General features: G+C 41.2%; 2 protein-coding genes across 2 annotated transcripts; both read left to right on the top strand.

Annotated features, from left to right (window-relative positions):
* Positions 1–1,482: 1,482 nt before the first annotated feature.
* Positions 1,483–5,432, top strand: LOC125233976 (pollen-specific leucine-rich repeat extensin-like protein 2). The gene is made up of 2 exons (XM_048140155.1): positions 1,483–2,407; positions 4,585–5,432. The coding sequence occupies exons 1-2, from the start codon at positions 2,387–2,389 to the stop codon at positions 5,323–5,325; spliced, it is 762 nt and encodes a 253-aa protein (XP_047996112.1). The 5' UTR covers positions 1,483–2,386; the 3' UTR covers positions 5,326–5,432.
* Positions 5,433–15,515: 10,083 nt separating this feature from the next.
* On the top strand, positions 15,516–22,049 carry LOC125234209. The gene is made up of 3 exons (XM_048140418.1): positions 15,516–16,117; positions 19,631–21,318; positions 21,994–22,049. The coding sequence occupies exons 1-3, from the start codon at positions 15,600–15,602 to the stop codon at positions 22,047–22,049; spliced, it is 2,262 nt and encodes a 753-aa protein (XP_047996375.1). The 5' UTR covers positions 15,516–15,599.
* The last annotated feature ends 1,012 nt before the right edge of the window (positions 22,050–23,061 follow it).

Genomic DNA, 23,061 nt, shown 5'->3' with positions numbered 1-23,061 from the left:
GATGGGATGGTGCTATCCTTTTCTGGTGTCATCATCACATGGCACCAAGGCTACAGCCTACCTGAGACGAAGACGTAGCCTACGATGGAGCGAGCTTGCCCGGAAGGTGCCTGTTAAACCTCAATTCGAAGGTTGCCGGATTAATAATTATAATAGACGTCGGCAAAGGATTCCATTCAACAGATCAACAGCAACAGATCTTTTGTGGCTTTTCGTGCTTATGGTCCTTTAAATTACAATAGAAATTCTGTTAAAAAAATATATTTATTGCACATGAAGCATAAGAATCCTTTAGGCATGGAAGGCTGCAAATAAGCAGGTACCATTTGACTTAAAGACTAATGTAGGTTACTCCAGTATTATTGCATGTATTTTGGGAGATATTCTAGTAGTGCTATATTGCTGTACCAAATATTCCCTACTGTATTACTTTTTTTAATGGTAAAGAAGCAAAACTAGTACTTTTTTAGGGTTCCTTATCTAAGAATTGTGAAAAGTAATTCTTAATGCATCATTTTGCTGTCCATCCGTCCTTCTGTCTGTCTTTTTATCTGGAAAATGTGGAGTTAAAGAATATATATTAACACCACATACTTAACACTTAAATGCATGGTGATGTATATGTCGGCGGACGATCGTAAAATCCGCCAGATCACGAGATTCCTAGGCATATCGTGAAACGGCGCCAAATCATGAAATGCCTAAAAGTTGTCCAGGCATATCACGATGTACCTGATAAACAACACGGCCGATCGATTAAAGCAACGCATTCGTCGATATTCCTAGCTCTATAGCGGGCACTTCGTAGAATAGTTTCTTTCTTAGCCATTGGTGGCGCTGCGTATGCAGCGTACTACCTATGCGATGGCGCGGATGGCGGCATTGGCGGCCGTGTTTGTTTACCGTGTGAAAAATGTCGCGCCACTCTAAATGATTTTATCACCAAAAATAGTGTGGTTATTCAAAATAGAAGTGCAAAAGAAGCTTTTTTCTATTCGTCAACTTTAATTTGCCAATTACTATAATATTAATTATTAGCTATTATTATTATAATTACTAACACATGTCTTGTTTTGTAAATTTTGTAATTTTTTTTGTATAATTTAAATGTATAATTATGGACCTGGTCAATGTATTGAAAAAGTTTATTTAATATTTATTCCAATTAGGTAATAATACAAGTCTGTTTTCATTTCATTTGTTAACTACAAAGTTTTTAATTTAATATTGTACTTATTATGCTTTTTTGCAATTTTTACTTCAATTTTGGAACCCTAATGTATTGAACGATATGGCGGCGTATCATGATATGCCTAGGAATCACATGATCTGCCTAAATGCCACTGGCGGGTTTTACTTGGTGAAATCACGAAATAGCGGCGTTTCATGATATGCCTAGGAATTTCATGATCTGCTTAAACGTCACTGGGCAAATCGTTAAACGGTGAGTTTTGAACGATATGGCGAATGTTACTGTTGCATATGTGTGCGTATGGCTGCGTCCATACGCTGTTATCTATACTGAATACAGACAGTGCGCTAACGACCGTCGGTGGTTTTACTCGCTCCTTTCCCATATTTATCAGTGGCGACTCGCGTGCGCAATCTACCCGCCCTACAGAGGAAAAAATCATGTCGAGTGCAAATATTGGGATTTTGACCATTTTTGATCACTCTTGCCAAAATTGGAAGAGTTATAAAGGCAGGATTCTACAATTTTTTTTGGCCAATGATTTGGACGGGACCTCAGATGCTACGGGAAAGAAGAGGAAGGCCATTCTTTTGAGCGCACTCAGCGAAGGCACATATAAATTAATTGAGGATTTAGCGTTGCCGAAACAACTGGAAAGCGTGCCATACGAGGATATTTTGACACTTTTGGACGGACATTTTACGCCGACACGGGTGGGCTTCGGCGAGCGTCATAAGTTCTACTCCGCCTCGCAGCAGGTAGGCGAGTCTCACACGCAATGGGCGGCGAGGCTCCGTGGCCTTACTGCACACTGTGAGATGGCGAACGTGGAAGAGGCGCTGCGTGATCGTTTCCTGATGGGCATGTTGCCAGGCCGAGAGAAGGAAAAGCTTTATGCTCAGAACTTAAAGGAGTTGACGCTGGTTAAAGCGGTCCAGTTGGCAGAAACCATTCGGTGTGCTAGCGTTGGGGCTACCGCGTCGAGCTCTGAGGCCGGCGCCGATCAGCTGCTGAAGATAACGAAAACCCCGAAGAAAAACGAAGGTGTCGCGAAGGTTCCGTGCACGATTTGCGGTTACACAAATCATAAGCCTGCGGAGTGTCGGTTTACAAATTACGTGTGCAAAAAGTGTAATGTGAAGGGACATTTGCGTAGAATGTGCAAAGTGAAGTACGTCAATTTGGCACCAGAGGATGAGGGCGATGATGACGACGGTAAGATTTATTTTATACGTTCGTTTCGCGGAGAGCCTATGGTCGAAACCGTTACAATACGTAAAAAACAATTTCAATTTGAAGTCGACACGGGCAGTGCCGTCACAGTTGTGCCGCAAAATACTTACATTAAGTGTTTTAGTGACATTCCCTTACGTTCCACGAATAAAAGGTTGCACGGTTATTCTGGGGAACGTATTCAGTGTATAGGAATGATTCCGCTACCCATTTCATACGCGGGAATCACTCATTCATTAAAGGCGTATATAGTCTGCGATGAGGGCCCCGCACTGCTGGGAAGAGATTTCATTTCGTTATTTAATTTACAATTAACTCCTGTGAATTATTGTAATGATGAAAGTTTAGATAAAACGTTACAAAAAAAATATCCACAGCTTTTCTCGGATAACCTTGGGTGTTACAATAAAACTAAAGTTAAATTAACTTTGAAAGATAACTCAAAACCGGTTTTTGTTAAAGCCCGGCCGATCGCGTTTGCACTGCGGGATAAGATCGATAAGGAGATAGACAGGCTAGTCGATTTAGGCGTTCTTGTTCCGGTCGAACACTCTGAATATGCCTCCCCAATAGTTCCCGTATTAAAACGAAACGGTACCGTTAGACTTTGCGCAGATTATTCAGTGAGTATTAATAAACAGCTAGTCGTCGAGCAATACCCCCTACCTACCGCAAATGAGTTATTTTCCAAGTTGTGCAGTGGGCAACAATTTTCTAAACTCGATTTATCGATGGCATATAATCAGTTTATGCTCGACGAGGCTTCACAGAATCTAACATGTATAACACACCGTGGCCTATATAAGTATACAAGGCTAGTGTTCGGCCTGTCCTCCGCCCCAGCTATTTTTCAGCGTGCTATGGAGGGTTTGCTAGCAGGGATGGATGGCGTATTGTGTTTGTTGGACGACGTGCTTATCACGGGCTGTGACGAAAAACAGCACCTGGACCGGTTGCACGCTGTCCTTAACCGGTTGCAATCTGCGGGCCTAACCCTACAAAAAGAGAAATGCGTTTTTTTTCAGGACGAAGTTTCGTACTTAGGATATGTCATAAGTAAAAACGGGTTAAAAAAATCATCGGATAAAATAGACGCGATGGTAAATGCACCTAAACCTAAAAATGCTGCAGAGTTACAGTCATTCTTAGGACTCGTAAACTATTACCGGAATTTTGTACCGCAAGCATCGACAATCCTAAGTCCTTTGTATGACTTATTAAAAAAAGGTATTAAGTGGCACTGGTCCAGCAAACACGACAACGCGTTTAAGAACATTAAAAGTGTCTTAGCGTCAGATCAGGTACTGGCACACTTCAATCCAAATGCCAAGGTCGCGTTTTTATGCCGTACACAACTGTCAATTGAGAACGGGTGTGTTATGAGGGGCCACAAGGTAGTTATACCTGGCAAATTGCAAGGAAGAGTGTTATCTGAATTACATACCTCGCACTTAGGTATCGTTAAAACTAAAGCGGAGGCACGTTCAAGGTTATGGTTCCCCGGCATAGACGAGGCAATAGAAAAAATGATAGGGTCGTGTGACGTTTGCATTCAGCTACGCCCATCCCCAGCGCGGGTTCCATTAGCACATTGGGACTTACCTCCCACGGTATTTTATAGACTCCACATAGACTTCTTGGGTCCTATAAATAACCACACGTATTTAATAGTGGTGGATGCCTACACCAAATGGGTGGAGGTCTATGATATGGGAAACTCGACGTCATCAATAGCGGTCGTAGATAAATTATGCGATTTCTTTTCAAGGTTCGGACTACCTGCAGTAATCGTAAGTGATAACGGCGCATCTTTTTGTTCGCACGAATTTACGGCTTTTTGTAGCTTAAATGGCATACGTCACGTGACGTCACCTGCATACCATCCTGCCAGTAATGGCCAGGCGGAATCAATAGTCAAGGTCATCAAGAGGGGCATTAAATCTAGTTTGCTAACGGGTCGGAACATACGGGATAGTAAGGTTAAACTATTACAGTACTTGTTTAATTACAGGAACTCCGTTCATTCTACCACGGGCTCTTCACCAACTGAACTAGTGTATGGTCGTAAACTAAGATCACGTTTAGACCTACTGCAACCGGTCCCACCAACGCCTTCATCCTCGTCGGTCGCCCTTGCTAATGTCGTCAAAAATAAACAGTGTTTGCAGAATAACAAGTTAAATAGGAAGAACAACGAAACCTTTACAACAGGTGAATACGTTCTATACAAAAAATATACAAATAAAAACAAGTTCACTTGGTCTAAAGGTGTTGTTGAAAAAAGACTAGGCAAAGTGTTATATTTAATAAAAGACATTACTTCTTCAGTGTTTATTAAAAAACATAAAAACCAAATGCTTAAGTACAAAGGCAATCAAAATAACTGGGACTATTGTGACGCATTGGATTATGACTTACCTGGAACATCCTTAACCTCTGCACTTGCGCCGCCGCCGCCGCCGCCGCCGCCGCCGCCGCCGCCGCCGTCGCCGCCGCCATCGCCGCGCTCGCCGCCATCGCAACCGTTGCCACCGCTTACGCCGGATACGCCGCCGCCGGCGTCACTCACGTCGCCGCAGCCGTCACGGGCAGTGCCCCCGCCGCCACAAATTCGGTCGCCACCGCCACAGCAATCGCCGCCTCCGCCGTTATTCACAGGGCCGGGTCCATCGCTCACGCAGACTTTGATCCCATTATCGGCCGCCCCCGGAGAGGGAGAAAGTGAGGCAAAGAGTGGGGAGAGGAACGAGGGGTTAGCCCCAGATGATGAGGATGAATTCCACGAGGCGGAAGCAGAAGGCCAGAGACCAGACTTGCAAGACGTGGCAAGTAATGCGCCGATAGTTCCCAAAAAAATATTACGCAAGCGTACTAACATTAGTTATAAGAAATACTTTTAAGAATTGTTTAGATTAGTTATGTAACTTAGAGGGGAGGAAGTGTTGCATATGTGTGCGTATGGCTGCGTCCATACGCTGTTATCTATACTGAATACAGACAGTGCGCTAACGACCGTCGGTGGTTTTACTCGCTCCTTTCCCATATTTATCACCCCCCAAAACCCAAACCAAACCCACGCACGCACGTTGTGTTTACGCCAAATCATGATTTGGCGCCGTTTCACGATATGCCTATGAATCTCGTGATATGGCGGATTCTTCGTTCGGCCGCCGACATATGTATGCATCATATATTTTGATGGCCCGTGGCTCGATATGTAGCTATCCACAATCACATTTATTGCTTAATTATTATTCATTATTTATTACTATTTAATAAACAATTAAGTAAATTAAATAATATAATGATTTACTATTTATTATTTAAGGATTAAGATGAAATGGCGGAAAAGAGTAAAAAAACAGGATGATGGCGATTTTTAGTACGTGATTTAGGCAAATTTTTAGGGTTCCGTAGTCAACTAGGAACCCTTATAGTTTCGCCATGTCTGTCCGTCCGTCCGTCCGTCCGTCCGTCCGTCCGTCCGTCCGTCCGTCCGTCCGTCCGTCCGCGGATAATCTCAGTAACCGTTAGCACTAGAAAGCTGAAATTTGGTACCAATATGTATATTAATCACGCCAACAAAGTGCAAAAATAAAAAATGGAAAAAAATGTTTTATTATGGTACCCCCCCTACATGTAAAGTGGGGGCTGATATTTTTTTTCATTCCAACCCCAACGTGTGATATACTGTTGGATAGGTATTAAAAAATGAATAAGGGTTTACTAAGACCGTTTTTTGATAATATTAATATTTTCGTAAATAATCGCTCCTAAAGGAAAAAAAAGTGCGTCCCCCCCCCTCTAACTTTTGAACCATATGTTTGAAAAATATGAAAAAAATCACAAAAGTAGAACTTTATAAATACTTTCTAGGAAAATTGTTTTGAACTTGATAGGTTTAGTAGTTTTTGAGAAAAATACGGAAAACTACGGAACCCTACACTGAGCGTGGCCCGACACGCTCTTGGCCGGTTTTTTAGTTAATGTTTAAACATTTTATCATAGGGGTTTCACAAATAGTGTACCTTTTTAATAGTAGTCATTTGTTTTCAATAAAACTTACCAATAACGATGTATTTATATAAATAAGATTTGGCCTATTTAACTTCTAACACTGATTTAGTTTATGAATCGATCTTAAATATTTTTTTTATTATTTTTCCCAGAGGCAGAAAACCATTGTCTATCACATAATTATATTCATATCTCGTTAAAAGAAAAATCATGTATTTAAGGGTTAAAACACTACAGATCCTTAAAGCTGGAAAAAAAAACAAAATTATGAGTTAATAAGAAAGATACTTGTACAGTAAACGTATTGTGCAATATTATTTATTTTTAGCCTTTCAATTACATTAACGGATCGTTACTCGTGGCTGCGATGAGCGTTGGGGAATTCTCAACTTTGTAAATAATTTAATTAAAAAGTTAACAATAACAATGATTGTACAATAACAATATAAATAAATACAATATTAATACAATTAATTAAATACAATATCTAAGTGTAATCAAAGAGAATAGAGTGTGACGAAGTTATACAAGTCTTTGGTATAATGTTATGTCATCCGTGGTCATGTGGTCAACAGAAGTAACAGTATATTCACTTAGGGTGTATGTTCGAGAAATGACTTTGACGCCACTATTTAGTTTCAAAAATAAGGTATGATGTGTTCAAAAATAAGGATAATCTTATCAAGGTTGGTGTAGTCATCCTCCTTGCGTTATCCTGGTATTTTGATTGAGTTAATAAAAGCTTGCGGACCATTGGACCTAATCGAAAGAATCGCTGTGGGACAATAATGTTAATGACAAGTCCTGGCGAGGAGGTTTGACTGAGCCGGACTCGACTTCGACGTTATGAATTTGGCTTCAACTATTAAATTTTGAATGCTATCACGTGTAGAACAAGTTTCTAATGCTCCCCCAAGTTCAATGTCTATAAATTTAACGTAATTACATTAAAGCAGTGTAAGTTCGGAGCCACCGTCCCTTGATTAAGTCGATGTTATAGTTCGCCTGAATTGTGGTCAGTCGGACGCTCTACTGCCCTGACCCGACCCGTAAATGCTATTAGTTCCTTTTAATTCCTATCGAATACACAACCAATTTAACTGGAATTTAATTTAAGTTAGGTGACAATCTTCCTGAAACCTTATAAATTGGCAGGTGTGTTCTGCCCCACAATATACAGCATTAGTATTATTTCGAGAGAATGCAGTAAACATCGAATCACGCTCCGTAGCCGAATGGCATTCCTGCGAAGCGAAACGAAATCGAAACACCGCAGAAAGGTAGTCTGGCTTTGTCGCACCGATAGGCAAGAGCGATAGATATAGATAGCTACGAAAGAGATATTATCGTGAGCGTTTGTGCATCCGGCTATGCACACAGTTTTCCTATAATATGTGTTGGCAATGTTCGTGCAGGTGATGATTGTCATAAATTCCTACACGTAATCTTGTAGAATGATGGTAGCGGCAGCTATTGGAGTACTGTTATAGACTGCTTGTAGTAGTTTAACATAGAAAAGCTCACAAATTGTGGTCAGCTCAGCACCAGTTGTGCACAGCACATAGCGTATAGTCATGTATTTGAGTTTAATGTTTTTAGAAGGATGATAATTTAATGATAACGACTATATTTGAACGTTAGTACATGGATCGTTTTTATTGCATTTATATTAGGGCTCTATTGTATCCCCCGGCCTTTATAAAACGCGACTTGCATTCCCGCCACGCCTCATCAAAGCAAATCACCAGATAAAAGTAGGCGTTTGCGGTCATTTCTATCGACTGCTAACAGAGCATTCTCAACGTACAACGTGAGTCGTACGCTGTCTATTTCCACCATTGGTGGCCACTACGCGGTGCAAGAACTCGCATGCGAGTTTCATTACAGTTCGGTGTGCTGGAGTGTACATCAACAATCCTCAATGTAACGAGAAATGAAGATCGGTCTGTTTAAGCTTACTGGGGCTGTTTGTTTCCTTTCTTTTAGCAAGGACGATTATAAAGGACCAGCAGAGTCCATACTAAATACCGTACCCCGTTGTTGGCAGCCGTAAATCTATGTCACTAGATGTCACTAAGAGTCTCATTTGAATAAAAATGTCGTTTTTTTTTTTAAATACGCACGCGGTAGTTCAACGGCATTACAAGTGATACAGTGAAAAGTATGTAGATGACGCTAGGGGCCCGTGTCATGTTTCAGTCCCTGTTTACAACGCAAGCCATCGTTCTTATTTTGAATTATGACAATCATGCAAAAGAGTACCATACTGTCAAATTTTCTATCTCTTTCATTTTGAGCGTGACGTCAATGATTAGTAATATTACTTTCAATATATTTAAAATTTAGATTTTAATGAGGCCATTTCGAACGGTGTTTATGATAGATATCATGTTGACAATCAATCTCATGACCGTCTCGCTCATACCAATCCTATCCTATATTTGAACGAGTGCGACCGAAACATGATTTTTGAATGTCTAAAATCTTATTGGTAGTTGTCGAAAAACCGCTTTTTCCATAAAGTGTTGGCGCGACGTCAAGTGGGTGATAGGCGTACGAGCAAGTACGCGTTGGATGGTCGACTACTATGCACAGCGGTTTTTACGCGTACTTACGGTGACACGTCGTCGAGCCATAAGTACGCATACCTGCTCGTATCGTACGTTTATCACCCACTTCAGACTGCGTTTCGATCGGCGTTTAGCGACAATGATTATCAGCTCGGCTTCATAGCTTTACGAACCTTAGCTCGGACCATCGAATATGAAACTTAAGTATAAACTTCTTTATACCCTTGTGTATACTTATATAACTTATAAAGTTCTTTATACACAAGGGTATAAAGAAGTTTATAACCAGGTGCTCCATGACACCATTGCACCAATCTGTCGCCAGCACTGCTACACTTCAACGGCCAAGTCACACAACATCCATACTAATATTATAAATGGGAAAGTGTGTGTGTCTGTTTGTTTGTCCATCTTTCACGGCAAAACGGAGCGACGTATTGACGTGATTTTTTAAGTGGAGATAGTTGAAGGGATGGAGAGTGACATAGGCTACTTTTTGACAAAAAAAGAGACAAAAAGTTTTTCTCTCTTTTTATATCCCCCACTTCCTTAGAATGGAGGATGGAAGTTTGTGGAGAGATTTTCGAATTTAACGCGAGCAAAGCCGCGGGCAAAGGCTAGTTAACTATAATAATAAAGAAATCGCAGTAAGGAACTTTATGTAGATTTCATTACTTTTTAGAGATAAACAAGCAGGTCCATCGAGACGGCTATTTTTTACAGAATGTTTTTGGTGGGATATACATAGTCTTAGTCCGTTTTCACATTATCCGATCCGATATCGGATGTCGGAAGGATTTAAATGGAAAAAATCCAAGATAGCGCCTATATTGTATGGGGTATAAGTCCTACATCCGATATCGGATCGGATAATGTGAAAACGCATTTAGTCTCATTAATTATTACTTATGTCAGAGTTTCACTAATTATTTATTTTTATTCATTTATTATCTCAGTTTAGGTTTATACGAGTATAATACTTATAAAAATATATTACCAAAACAATACAAACTATCATTAATTTATTATAAAAACGTAAACCAAAGTGCCACGCCTAGTCGGCCAGTGCATGGCCTACGCTGCCGATGGTTAGGGTGCTCGGAGTGACATACAAGAAACGCTGAACTATCCGCGTTGTGTCCAAGACGAAGCCTGACCGACGAAGCTAGCAAGTCTCTCTACATGTTAGCTGAAATACTGTCAAACCGTTCACTGTGATTACTCAGATTATTATAAGCAAAATGATCTTCGAATGAACTTTCTGGACAATTGAGATGCATGGGCGCAGTCGAAACCAGCTCGTTCCTTCAACCGAGTCCCGTTGAAAATCGGAAAGATTATTTTCCTTAGCACATTTAATGTTTACAAATTGGATTCGCCTTCTGTCACCTAAACTGGTAAATTTATGTATGAGGTCATTGGTAATACAATTATTAATTTATACAGTTATTAATTCTGTATCCCTACTCGCATTGCTGCTGCGATTCTAAAATATTTAATATCCATATTATGAATATTCAATAAATCATACAATGACATTTGTGATGTGACATGGATGTCAGATGTCACATCTGTTGGCACAATGATTGCGTTTTGTTGAACGTATTTGAGTTCAACATGTAGGTTTATTATCACTAAGTATATTATATTAATGAACAACGAAACGGATGTGACATTTTCCTAGTCCACCAACGTCATCTAGTCATTTTATTTGGCAATAATTAGACAACATGCGAACAAACTTAGCCAGCGAAGCGATCACAACTACGTCGAGGCCGACCAAAAAATATAATTTGTAAAAATTGTGTTTGGAGCCAATATTTTGATATTAAAATAAAGTTTTTTGATAGTTATTCATAGTATAATATAAAAACAAGTAAAGATATGGGTGAAAATATGTTTTTTTCCACTCCCGGGTTACGAAACAACGCCATCTAGTTTTAAAGCAAAAACTAAGCTTTTTTCAGGGGTACGCTTTTTTGTATGGGCTATATCAGTCTAGTATTAAATGGTCCTTGCTTTTAGTGAATATTTTAAATATATGATTTTGACTCTTGGAGACCATATACATACATCTCTAAGGAGAATTAGATTAAGTATACATTTTATCTTTAGTTGTGACATTTAGAGTCATTTGCACCTCTAAAGTAATTTTAGACTTTTTTTTTGTATTTGTACTTTTTATATTTAGTGTAGTTCTTGGTTGTAATTCGACATTTAGAGACCTTCTACATCTCTAATTAATTTTATAGAGTTAACTTTAGTTAGAACTTAGAATTAGTATATAATAGTATCAATTGTAATTTCAATTCAATTTTAAATATTTTCTAAATACCTATGTACATGTGACGTGTAAAAGTGCCCCTGTGGCCTATTTGCTAAACAAATTATTTTGATTTTTTATTTTTGATTTGAGATATGAAAAGATCACATACACATTACAACGCAGTGTATAAATCACATGCAAGTTCAGGCGCCATCTAAACGAGCATGGTGGTGACTAGGTTTTGTAACCACTGTTGTTTAAGGTAAATACTAAAGACTTACCAAAAATATATAACTACGCGCCATGTTGCGGAATTTTATTAAAACTATTTTCGTCATACTATTCTGCACTGTCGTTGAATATACAACAGAATATCGGCGCCCTCCTTTTTTTTTTTTAATTGATGGCTTTCCCCTCTTTTGGCAGGAGGGATTTTGCCAACGACGACGTTAAAGACATACAACGCACGATAAGAATGTTCGGTGAAAATTTTTTGGTGGGAAAGGAGCTGGAAACCTAAAACAAAAAAACATTTATTGTTAAGGACATCACAGACAGCACAGGACGAATGTACAGTTTATTAGAGAAAAGAGCGGGAAAGGAGCGCCCTCCTTGACAATAGTCATTTTTAGTCAGGCTTACATGGCATTTTGAATGACAAAGTTTAAAACTGTCACCATTTTTGTTCAGTGGCGTTTATAATGAAACTCCTTAACGTTGTTCTATTCAAGACGTTGCAAAGTTAGCTAAGATGGAATCAAGACAACCGAAGTTGTTATATCTCTTTATTTACATGAACATATTTACATAATTATATAAGAAACTAAGAATAAACTTAAAAGCTAGCTAATGTCTAAAATAGGCCCTTGAGGCATTGTACCAAGGATACTGGCGACATTTCCTCGCTGTATCGCAATGCTGATACGTTGTGCGAGGAAGTCGCCAGCTCATCGGTCACCAGTTACCTCAATCAGACGCTTCGCGATTTCTGTGAACAACTTGTTCGCGCTGGGGCCCCATGGACCTAGAGTTTCTACACCGAAGTTTGTCTTGATTGATATTTGGTGCTCCTAAGTTAATCTGGTTTAATTAGTAAAATTTGAAAACTAGATTTAATCAACCACTGACCAAGAGTTGGGTTTGATTAACTATAGTGGATACAAGTGGAACCACACCAGTGCTCGTTAGATGGCGTTAATTAGATCTTCAGTATTCAGGTCGGGCTTAAAGATCGTGGTTACGGCACGCCGGCGAGTCTTACTTGAATGGCCAATAAACGAACCTTAGGGCTACCTGCGTCCTGCCGTCCATTCCCAAAGCTTTCTGAACGCTCGCCTCAGTTGTAGTAGATCGGTATAAATCCGCAAGATATGCTACCAGCAAATGCTACTTACAAATTGTAAGGTTAAGCAATAAAATTGAAGTTCATAAAAGTGTCGACGCTACATAGGGTGGATGCAAACTCGCCCTTATGGAAACCCGAAACACCAGAAGGTGTTGGAGGTGTGTTTCCGACCTTTAAGACGGCTGTATGCTCTTTTGAAGGTTTGAAGGTCCTATCGGTCGGGAAATACCGCAGGCGACAGTTCATTCCGCCGTATAGTATGCGAGGCAGGTTGTGGAAGAATTATATCTACTTCTTCAATATACATGGTCGGCAAATGGTCTTCAAGCTTCAAGAATGACTATCTCAGGTCTTTTAAAGGGATAAAACGATCAAAATGTTGTAATGAAAACTGGGAACTTAAAACTTATAGACCTTGACTGATAAAATATTTCTTTGAAATTTTAACTAATTGATATGACGTTATTTATCAATTTACATGCATGTATTTCACTTGCACTGATCACTATGAATAATCGTACAGGTTTTATCGGAACCAGATCGAATTACTAACAATTCTTTGAATTGGAATCGGCCTCCAGGTGTAAAATCCATCGCTTTAAGTCACGTTAGCAACAATATATTCTTGCTATCAGGGTTCGTAGCCGAATGGCACAAATGCTCACGAAACGAAACACTCGTAGATATCCATCTCTATCGCTCTTGCGTATTGACAGTGCCAGACTACCTTTTAAGTAAGTTATATAGACGTAAGTGTTATAGATTCAAATGACTAAAAATAAATAATTAAAATTAATCGATCCATAAACTCGTTATTCGCCTTTCGTAAATTCGCCTTCTCCAGCTCATATTTCTTATTAGTTTTCCCCTTCAAGAAGTAGCTAGGTTTATTCCCTCAAACTGACAAGTTTTGACATCGCGCCAGTGCCGAATTGGCACTAGAAATGCTGTAAATTAAACCTAGACTGTAACAGGAACACGCCCGAGTGTCATAAGACACTTTCAAAGTCTTCTAGTCTTACTAAACCCAGGCGAGTCGAGCCAAGTGAGTTTTTGCATTGATTTATTCAGGCGGTGTGCATAGTGATGTGCATTGTTGGAGTAAACTCAGTGCCAAATTGCCGGTAATATTATTTAATTAAATATTACAATATTGCTAATATCACCATCCTCCTTGCCTTATCCCGGCATTCGCCACGGCTCATGGGAGCCTGGTATCCGCTTTAACAACGAATTTTACGCAACTTCTCTTCCTCCGGATTGGAAATACACTGTTTTACACCAGCGGCGATTATTTATATTATTTATCACAATATTGCCTGCCAATATATGCCATTGTGAAAAGCCTTAACGTGATTGAAGTGTACGCGTTTTTACTAGTCGATTATCACCCGCCTAGACACGAAAAAAGGTCTCCTATTGGGTCAATTCGCGGCAAACGTAACATGAGTCACGATTTTATGGCATGTTCCATTTATTCACGATGCAAGTTCAAGTTATAATCAATTTTTAACCCTTAATTTGGCAGAGACTCTGGTGACATAAATTTTCCGATTTTACTTAATATATTGAATAACAGGTGTTTTTAAAGCGTCCGAAAAATATTCAAAAAAATCTAGATTTATTAGTTTTGGAAAAAAAATATGTCCGCCACAGCGGACTCTGCCAAATATTGGGATAAATTAATATGTCCGCTGAGGCGGACACTGCCAAACATACGGTCATTTAAAATAAACAAGAATTTCTTAACATATATGTCGCGAATAGGTTAAGGTAGTTGTATATAGAAATAGGTTTCGTATGTTTCATTTTGTCTGTGTTTACTTCGTGTTATATTTTTGCTTATGTGTTGTATTTTTGTGTCTGTTGTAATGTCTTTTTGGGCATGCAACTAATTTTAATAATATAGAATAAGTTAATCATAAAAACTAACACTGTATCATGATTGGTTATTTGGATTAATAAATACATTCGCGATGTGTAGCGCGCGAAGTGAAAGGGGCGGAGCTACACGGCATGGAGGGGCGCGCTGTTACATAAGCACCCACGCCGCCTCCGCTCCCTCATTCCGCTCACTACGCTCACGAGCATAACATCTTAACATGTCTTTACCTTACTAACCCTGGTAGCCCTGGTAACCCTGGTAGCCTTGGTATTGGTAGCATGGTAATTGGTACGAGGTTCCTGTCAGCGCGTCTACAAGCTTCTACGCCGGTCAACGAGCGCAGTCCTGCACTCCTCAGTGGTCCTTCGAGAGCCGGATCAGAAAAAAGAAACAAGTACGCGCTGACGCCTTAAGGTTGTCCCACCTCGGCTCAGTATCCTCACCTTACCTTTACCAGCTTGCTGGTCGGATCGTGCTGCGTTGTAGGCTCGTCCTCCGCTCACGTATCCTGGCAACTTTAGTTGCATGCGTCACATGGTGACGTCATCACGCCGCTTTCGAACGTAATAGGCATTGCACCTCGCCATTACGGGAGATTCGGCGCATCGTGGGATCTACGCTTAGGGGTGTCGACGCTGCGTTCTGTAGCGTCCGCACATAGGCGATAGGTAGGTCAGTGATAGTTAGGGACCCCCGCGTGTGCTAAAAAGAAGACAGCAAGAGTACGAGAAGAAAAAGATGTCCGAAGCAGGAAGAAACCTTCGTCCCCGCAATAAACCGGGCACACTGCCCCCGCGTCGTCAAATCCGACTCCGTCGTCGGGTCTCACCACCTCGGCGGAGACAAATACGTGGAGCAAAGGCACCGGCGGCAACCCTGACGAAGAGCGTGTAGTCAGTGATAGCGAATCCGTAGAATTCGACCACACGGTTAGGAGTCGTGAAGGCACATTGGTCGGGCAACCAATCGCGAGTAAAAGCCGCGCCGCGCCCGCGAAATGTAGTCGCGCCGCGTCCGCGAAAGGTAGTCGCGCCGCGTCCGCGAAAGGTAGTTGCGCCGCGTCGCAAAGGGATAGTAAGTTAGCAGTTCTAATGGCCGAGCTCGAAGTTCGTAAAGCCGCCTTGGTTGTTGCTCAGAGGCAGAACGAAACCGCACAGATTAAGTTGCAGATTGCGCAATGTGAAGCGCAATCTGACTGTGCGAGCGTTTCGTCGGCTGCTCACGAGCGCACCAAGAGTTGGGTAGAACGACAGGCTAGGCATACGGAGCTCGCGAAAACCGAGAATGTCATTCCCGCGCCGACTAGCAAAATTGAAGTTAAGCCCGAGCGTCCTAAACCGTACGGTAGTCATTTCGCGCCGATAGTCCACAAACCTCCTGAGTTGCCTAGCTTCGACGGCAACGTAACAGAATGGATAGCTTTCCGCGCGGAATTCAACGACACTTCGCCTATGTTCAGTGACGTAAACAACGTGAGTAGGATTAGGCGTGCTCTCAAAGGAGACGCACGAACGGCAGTGAAATCGATTATGTATACTGTTCAAGACCCGCGAGTGATAATGGACGCGTTAGAGCGTCAGTTCGGCGATCCGGACGAAATAGTGTTAACCACAGATCAAATAATACTAGTACAGATACCTAATCCCATACTAAAAATGGGCGCCGTCCTAAGTATTCTAGACCTGTAGGCTAAATTTAATCCACACTCAAAGAGCTAGATGGCGCCAGTAGCCACGCGTGGCCAACAAAACTCTTATCAGTATCCTACGTCGAAATAGTCATCAAACTGCAACATCTTGCGACATCTGTTTTAGCTTTCACGCACTAAACCTATAACGTCACATGGACGTTTAAAGTCGAACATTACTAGATGGCGTTGCCGTGCGGCTTGTATGTGTGCTCGCCGCGTACGTATAATATACTCGCTCTGTCCGCAACACATGCAAGCGGAATTGAATGAACGAGATCCGCGGCGCCCCACCCCGCGCCCCACGCCCCGCGCCCCGCGACCACGGCGCTGCGCGCCGGCGACCTTGAGTTGAGAGGCCCCAGCCCCCGACCAAAGGATGCATTGATTTGTTAAAATTTAAAGCACTCTAATGCAGGCGCGTAGTTAATTAGAAATATGGAAATGAATATTATTATGTAAGAAATACATAAGTATAATAGCTAAGAATGTACATGTAGTAAACATAATGAACAAAATGTAAAGTACGTATTTGATAAAACATTTTCGAGAGTAATATTTTTATTCATAAAATTGTGCAAACACTGCAAACTTAATTTAAACTCCGAAACTGTTTATTTTCTGAAACATGGTATGAAATGTTGTCATTACGTCCTTTTAAGTTAAAATATGCTTCCCGGTACCACAACATAGTGTAATTTAAAAATACAGATATAAAATTAATACTTTGCAAATAAATTACGACTATAAACACATAAATTATTAAAACACCAAGACCAGACAATTTAAGCCTGGCGTCCACTAGGCGCGCCGATCGAGCCTTGGTAACCCTTAGGCCGTTTTTACATTATCGTTTTTACATAAAAAAATCGTATTGTTTCTTACTACAAAAGGTCCTTTCTCATTGAGAGATGTCGAAAAGTGAAAAGTAAAACCTTTGTTGAAAAATTTAGGTTTTTAGAAAAAAAAAACGTTTAAACTCTTTTTAAGTGCCAGTCTGAAAAAATATATTCAAAAATATAAAATACATAGTTATTTGTTATACAAGAGTGCAAAGTTGTATTTTAACGGCGAGTGTGGAATTGAAAAACGAGCAAGCGAAAGTATTCTATAGTTGACACAACAACATTTTCCCTCACTATAGCGAGGAAAGTACAACGCAAAAAACGCGTTTATCACTGCTTCCAGGAGTTCCACAGGTGGTAAAACATATCGTCATCACTAGATTCACTATATGACTATATTCAAGGTCAAATTACTTTATCCACTAGTGGGTTTTTACCTGCTGGTATTGAAGGACAAAACGCGTGTTTCCGACCTAGCGAGGGGAAAAATGCAAAAATGTAGTGTGTTTTGGTTTGGTTTGGTCGGGGGGGCTGATGTGGTTAATAAATAATTATATTTGTACAATAATAATGTTTTAAAATGCTGTTGCGCTTCGCTTCGCGCGACGCAAGTGCGGCGTCGCGTCGAGGTCTAGGCCCACTCCGCCGCAAATCGGCGACCGAGCGCGCATTCGTGTGCGTTCGGAAATCCTAGCCAGTCGGCAATCGTCGCGTCTCATACTTCCATATCGATAAGGTTTGATTTCGCATGCATCGCATCGGTCGTGCATGTAGCAAATGTCGGAAGGATTTCAAAGGCAAAAATTAAAGATGGCGGCTTCAATGTATGGGATATCGGTCCTACATCCGATATCGGATCGGATAATGTGAAAACGCACTAACGGTTAATGCTTAGGCCGTTTTCACATTATCCGATCCGATATCGGGTGTCAGATCGACATCCTACATCCGATAAACGCTTCCGATAGTGTCGGATGTACAGTCAACCAATTGGAACCCTAGGCCACTCTACAACCATGTCAAAATGACAAGCAGTAAGAGGTTTCTTACAATCTGATTTATAACGTTACTATGACATAGTTCTACAGTGGCCTAGGGTTCCAATTGGTTGACTGTAGGTCCGATAAAAAGCATTGTTCCAAATCAATGAAGTATGATTTTGTATCAAAAAGTATTTAAAAAATGTTTTATATTTAATAATTATAAGCACTATATTCCAAATATTATATTGTAAAATTAAAATAACGGCATAAAAAATACTCAAGAGTGTCAGGCAAAATAAATAATTTTACATTCAATTGTATCTACTAAAAGATGATAAAACTAGTATCCACAATTCGGACCGATGCATTACAAACTTTTTTTTTTCAATGGAAATTGTTCAACTAATTTGAATTTCGATCATTGGCAGCTGTTTAATAGAAATAGACGACATTTTTGTCACGCACACTACTACAAACGTATACCTACATTATTAACGTACACAAACAAATATTATCGGCTGACAGCTGAATATTCTACGAACACGCGAGCGGGAGCGAGGCTGCGCGATTTTGGTGACGCAATCATAGACTAAAAAGTTAACCGCGCAGATGTGCCATTTTCATTGTTCCTACTAATGTGTTTCACCTCTAATAGATTTGCGAAATATATTTATTTCAATTTGGAAAATTATTAGGTAACTACTTACTACTTTATGAATTATGTTACTATGATATAAAAAAAAAGTTAATTTGTTTATTGATTGTTAACAGTTATTGAGTAAAATTGTATTTTTAGCACGCTCACTTTTTGCTGTTTTCTTTGGCCTGGTCATGAAAAAAGAGAACAATGGATACCTACGCTTTGTCCAAAAAAACTGACCGCACTATATATATATTATTATATATAAGTATATATTTGTATTTTAAAGAAGAAGATAAATCTTCAAGAAAAGAGCGTACATCCATCTTAAAGGCCGGCAACGCACCTCCAACACCCCTGGTGTTTCGGGTGTCCATGGGCGGCAGTGATCGCTTACTTTGTATTTTTTAAGTTGTAAATAAATAAATAAATAATTTTGACAGGCGGAATATAATAATGTGTCACATCTGATGGTGGACTTACTACTCTACGCGTAAATTACCGCTTCGCGCACTCCGCGCATTTGTCAGCTTGTGCAGAGTTTCCGTCTGGCAACGTCGCCTATAGTACGTAGTACATATATCTCAATGAACGGAACGCACACAATCGCACCGTTTCGTTAGCAGTATACTGTAGATAGTGACAGCTCCATCTAGTGACAATATGCAATAAAATTTAGGTAGCTCGATACTGTCGCGCGCAGGTTGTTCACGTTGTTGCGTCATAGTCAGTAGCAATATATTACGTGATATTATTTCTTTGAAAATTTCTAAAATAATGCATTAAATTTGTGTTGTCATCGATGTTTGTATTTAATTTATAATGTACTTAATTTATGACGCTTCAAATACCTTTAAATCTATTTGATAAAAAAATAATAATCGTCAATCGTGACACTTAGCGCCATCTATGATTTCTATTTGGAAATAATTTTGCACTGTTCGGGATGAGACCCCATGGTGTTAACCGAATTGCATAGTGTTAAACGTATGCCACGTTTGGCAGAAGACAATAGTAACATTGCGTCGTTCGCCGCGCACGTAGCAAACGCCGTGGCTACAATAAAATCACTCGGGCAGGACAAGTATCTACACGCGCCGGAATTAGTAAATAGAATCGTTGACAAATTAAATTTGATAGTGCGATATGAGTGGTCGAAATACAGACGTGCTAATCCCAGTTCCCCAGACCTCGTCGCGGTCTCTGAGTTTTTAAACGAGATTAGCATAGCCGCGAAACGCATTATCCGAAGGCCGACGCATAAACTTCGAAACGCCGCCGACACGGTTTTCGTAGAGCGCAAGTCTAGACCGTCTAGGCATTATGCTCCCGAGTCCGCGCGCGATCGTAGTACCGGTTCGGAGTCATCAAATTCGTCCGATTTTAATTACGACGCTCATCAAGCAGGAATTAGGTCACGACAGAAAGCAAATGCGGCAGTTACTGCGCGCGAATCTCGGCGATCGAATGAAGCTCTCCCGCGATCTCACGCCCCCGCACTTGCCCGCGATCGAAGTCCAAAGTCGGAAGATAACGAGCCCGACAAACGCGTGGTGCATACCAGCGTTATCAAAGTAAAACCGCGAATTAGTCTTCCCACTATCGCGCATGCGGAACGCCGCGAAAGTAGGGAACCCGCGCCTTCCGAATCTAAACTCGGCCAGAAATCCGCAGAGTTAATGTCGTCCCGTGACACGTGTCCCATATGTAGAGGGAACCATTTAGTCAGCACGTGCACTCAGTTTACGGAGGCATCGATTTCTGAGCGATGGGAGTTGGTAAAGGAAGCACGGCTTTGTATACTATGCCTAAACGCGCACGCTAGGTCGTTTAAGTGTAGGTACGTGGCATGCGGCGAAGGTCAATGCGAAGCCCGCCACCATAGGTTATTACACGGTAGAAGCGCGGTCGCGGCCGCGAACGTTAGTAGTCCTACGTACGCCATAAATACAATTAGTTTCGCGCCGAACGAACCCTCAGTGCTGTCGCTTTTGAATAGTAGCGAGAGTGCATATACGCCCCTTACGTGGGGGAGCGAGAGCTCTCCGGTTACGCCTAGGGACGTACCCGCTATCACGACAGTACCGACGGAGCGGTCAGTCAATACCTCGTTCGACCGCGACAAACCCGCTAGCGTTGCGTCAACCACGCGATGGATAGTAGAACCCGAACTCGATCACGAACGCGAGCCGCGATCGCCGACGACGCGTGCATCACCCGTCGACATCACCGCCGCGAAAGGTCATAAGCGACCGCGTGATCCTAAGCCCGTAAGCTCTTTCGTACCAACTAACGGATTTGAGTGCCTACCGAAGGCAAAGCATTTTTCCGAATTCGCTCAGTTAGTTAGGTCCACGGCCGAAGTTCTGGTTGCCGCTGAGGTTGAAAACGCCATATTGCCATACGAGAACACAGAAACGGAAATGAATAAGGGAAATCTGATTTTAGCAGAGATATCGCTAATCAGACGGAGCCAACTAGCCGCCTTTCCGGAAGAGATGAAGTCCCTGGAAGCTGGGCAAGCGCCATCAAAGAACTCTCCTTTGTCAAGAATCACAGTGGAACTGGATGAATATGGAGTCATCGTGTCGAACGACGGAAGCCGAAGAGTACCCGTTCTGCACGCCAGCGAAGACTTCACCCGGCTGCTGATTCGTCATTTTCACGCTCTGTGTGACGGCAATCACTCGTCACTACTTAACGAGTTGAAACACAAATTTCACATAGTCGCTCTGCGCGGTGCTATTCGTTATCGAACTCTTAAGTGCCGATGGTGTCGAACTAACGACGGAACCAACCTCACGGTCCCGATCGTCGACTTACCATTAGAAAGGCCTCGAACGAATATCTCTTATTGCACCGCGATAGCTAAGCACGAAGACACCCAGAAACCTCATGACAGCGACGAAGCAATTCTTCGTAGCGGATCGGTGCCATACGGTACATGGTCTAGAAGCGAAAACGCATCACTCTTTCACGGTCCAGAAGACCACATAAGAGTAGCCATGGTACACCCGTCCACCGTTGATGTTCGCCGCTCAGCTTCCAGACACCTTCACCTACGCTCCCATGATGTCGGTGTTAGCACACGTGGGGGAGATTGTCGCGAATAGGTTAAGGTAGTTGTATATAGAAATAGGTTTCGTATGTTTCATTTTGTCTGTGTTTACTTCGTGTTATATTTTTGCTTATGTGTTGTATTTTTGTGTCTGTTGTAATGTCTTTTTGGGCATGCAACTAATTTTAATAATATAGAATAAGTTAATCATAAAAACTAACACTGTATCATGATTGGTTATTTGGATTAATAAATACATTCGCGATGTGTAGCGCGCGAAGTGAAAGGGGCGGAGCTACACGGCATGGAGGGGCGCGCTGTTACATAAGCACCCACGCCGCCTCCGCTCCCTCATTCCGCTCACTACGCTCACGAGCATAACATCTTAACATGTCTTTACCTTACTAACCCTGGTAGCCCTGGTAACCCTGGTAGCCTTGGTATTGGTAGCATGGTAATTGGTACGAGGTTCCTGTCAGCGCGTCTACAAGCTTCTACGCCGGTCAACGAGCGCAGTCCTGCACTCCTCAATATATTTATTTTAAAAATTAAGAAATATAATAATTTTGTATGAAAATCAAACTGACACATATTTATAGTCAAATATCATTATTTTAACTTTTTTCCGACTTTTTGGCCAGGTTGCACAGGCCGTGATCACGACAGACTGATGTGACAGTGATGTCCCAGCAAAATGTCGTCGAAGATGTAAACAACACAAAACTACCCGAAATTAATTATATCAATGTTCGGGGCAGACAAAGAAATTATAAATTTTGATCTACCCGGTTTTCTTTAATGTTTATTGCCCCTCGCGCGACATGTAACATTCACATTATCCGCGCACTAGGTATACCTAAAAGTGCCAAAATTTTAACTGCTTGGTCCAGCACCACACGCTGTTGGATTAAATAAAAAATCTAAGCATAAAAGCAGGCCACCAAAACAAGAAAATCAAAATAATAAACAAAACAATATAATAATTTGTTACAACACGTGTCACCGCAACATTGGCATAGTCCGCCACGGCGGACAAATCGTATTTAATATATATTTGGCACTGTCCGGTGCGGCGGACAACTTGTTTAGATGATGATTATGAGTATTAGAAATTGAGAAATAAATTGAAAACATAACCACTTGCAACTATTATGTAATATATTTTATTATTTATACAACAGAAATACCCTGTTCTTACAAAAACCAAAAGAAAAACGCATAAATATTTTGCTAAAAACAGTTTACTTCTGATGCGGTGCCATCTTGACGAGTAACTGTCAAACGAGTGTTGACAGTGGTCAAATAGTATTTTTATACAAAGCATGTATCATAAAAGAGTC

Source organism: Leguminivora glycinivorella, chromosome 15 (genome assembly GCF_023078275.1).
Source record: "Leguminivora glycinivorella isolate SPB_JAAS2020 chromosome 15, LegGlyc_1.1, whole genome shotgun sequence".
Taxonomy (NCBI): domain Eukaryota; kingdom Metazoa; phylum Arthropoda; class Insecta; order Lepidoptera; family Tortricidae; genus Leguminivora; species Leguminivora glycinivorella.
This window is presented reverse-complemented; position numbering and strand designations above follow the sequence as displayed.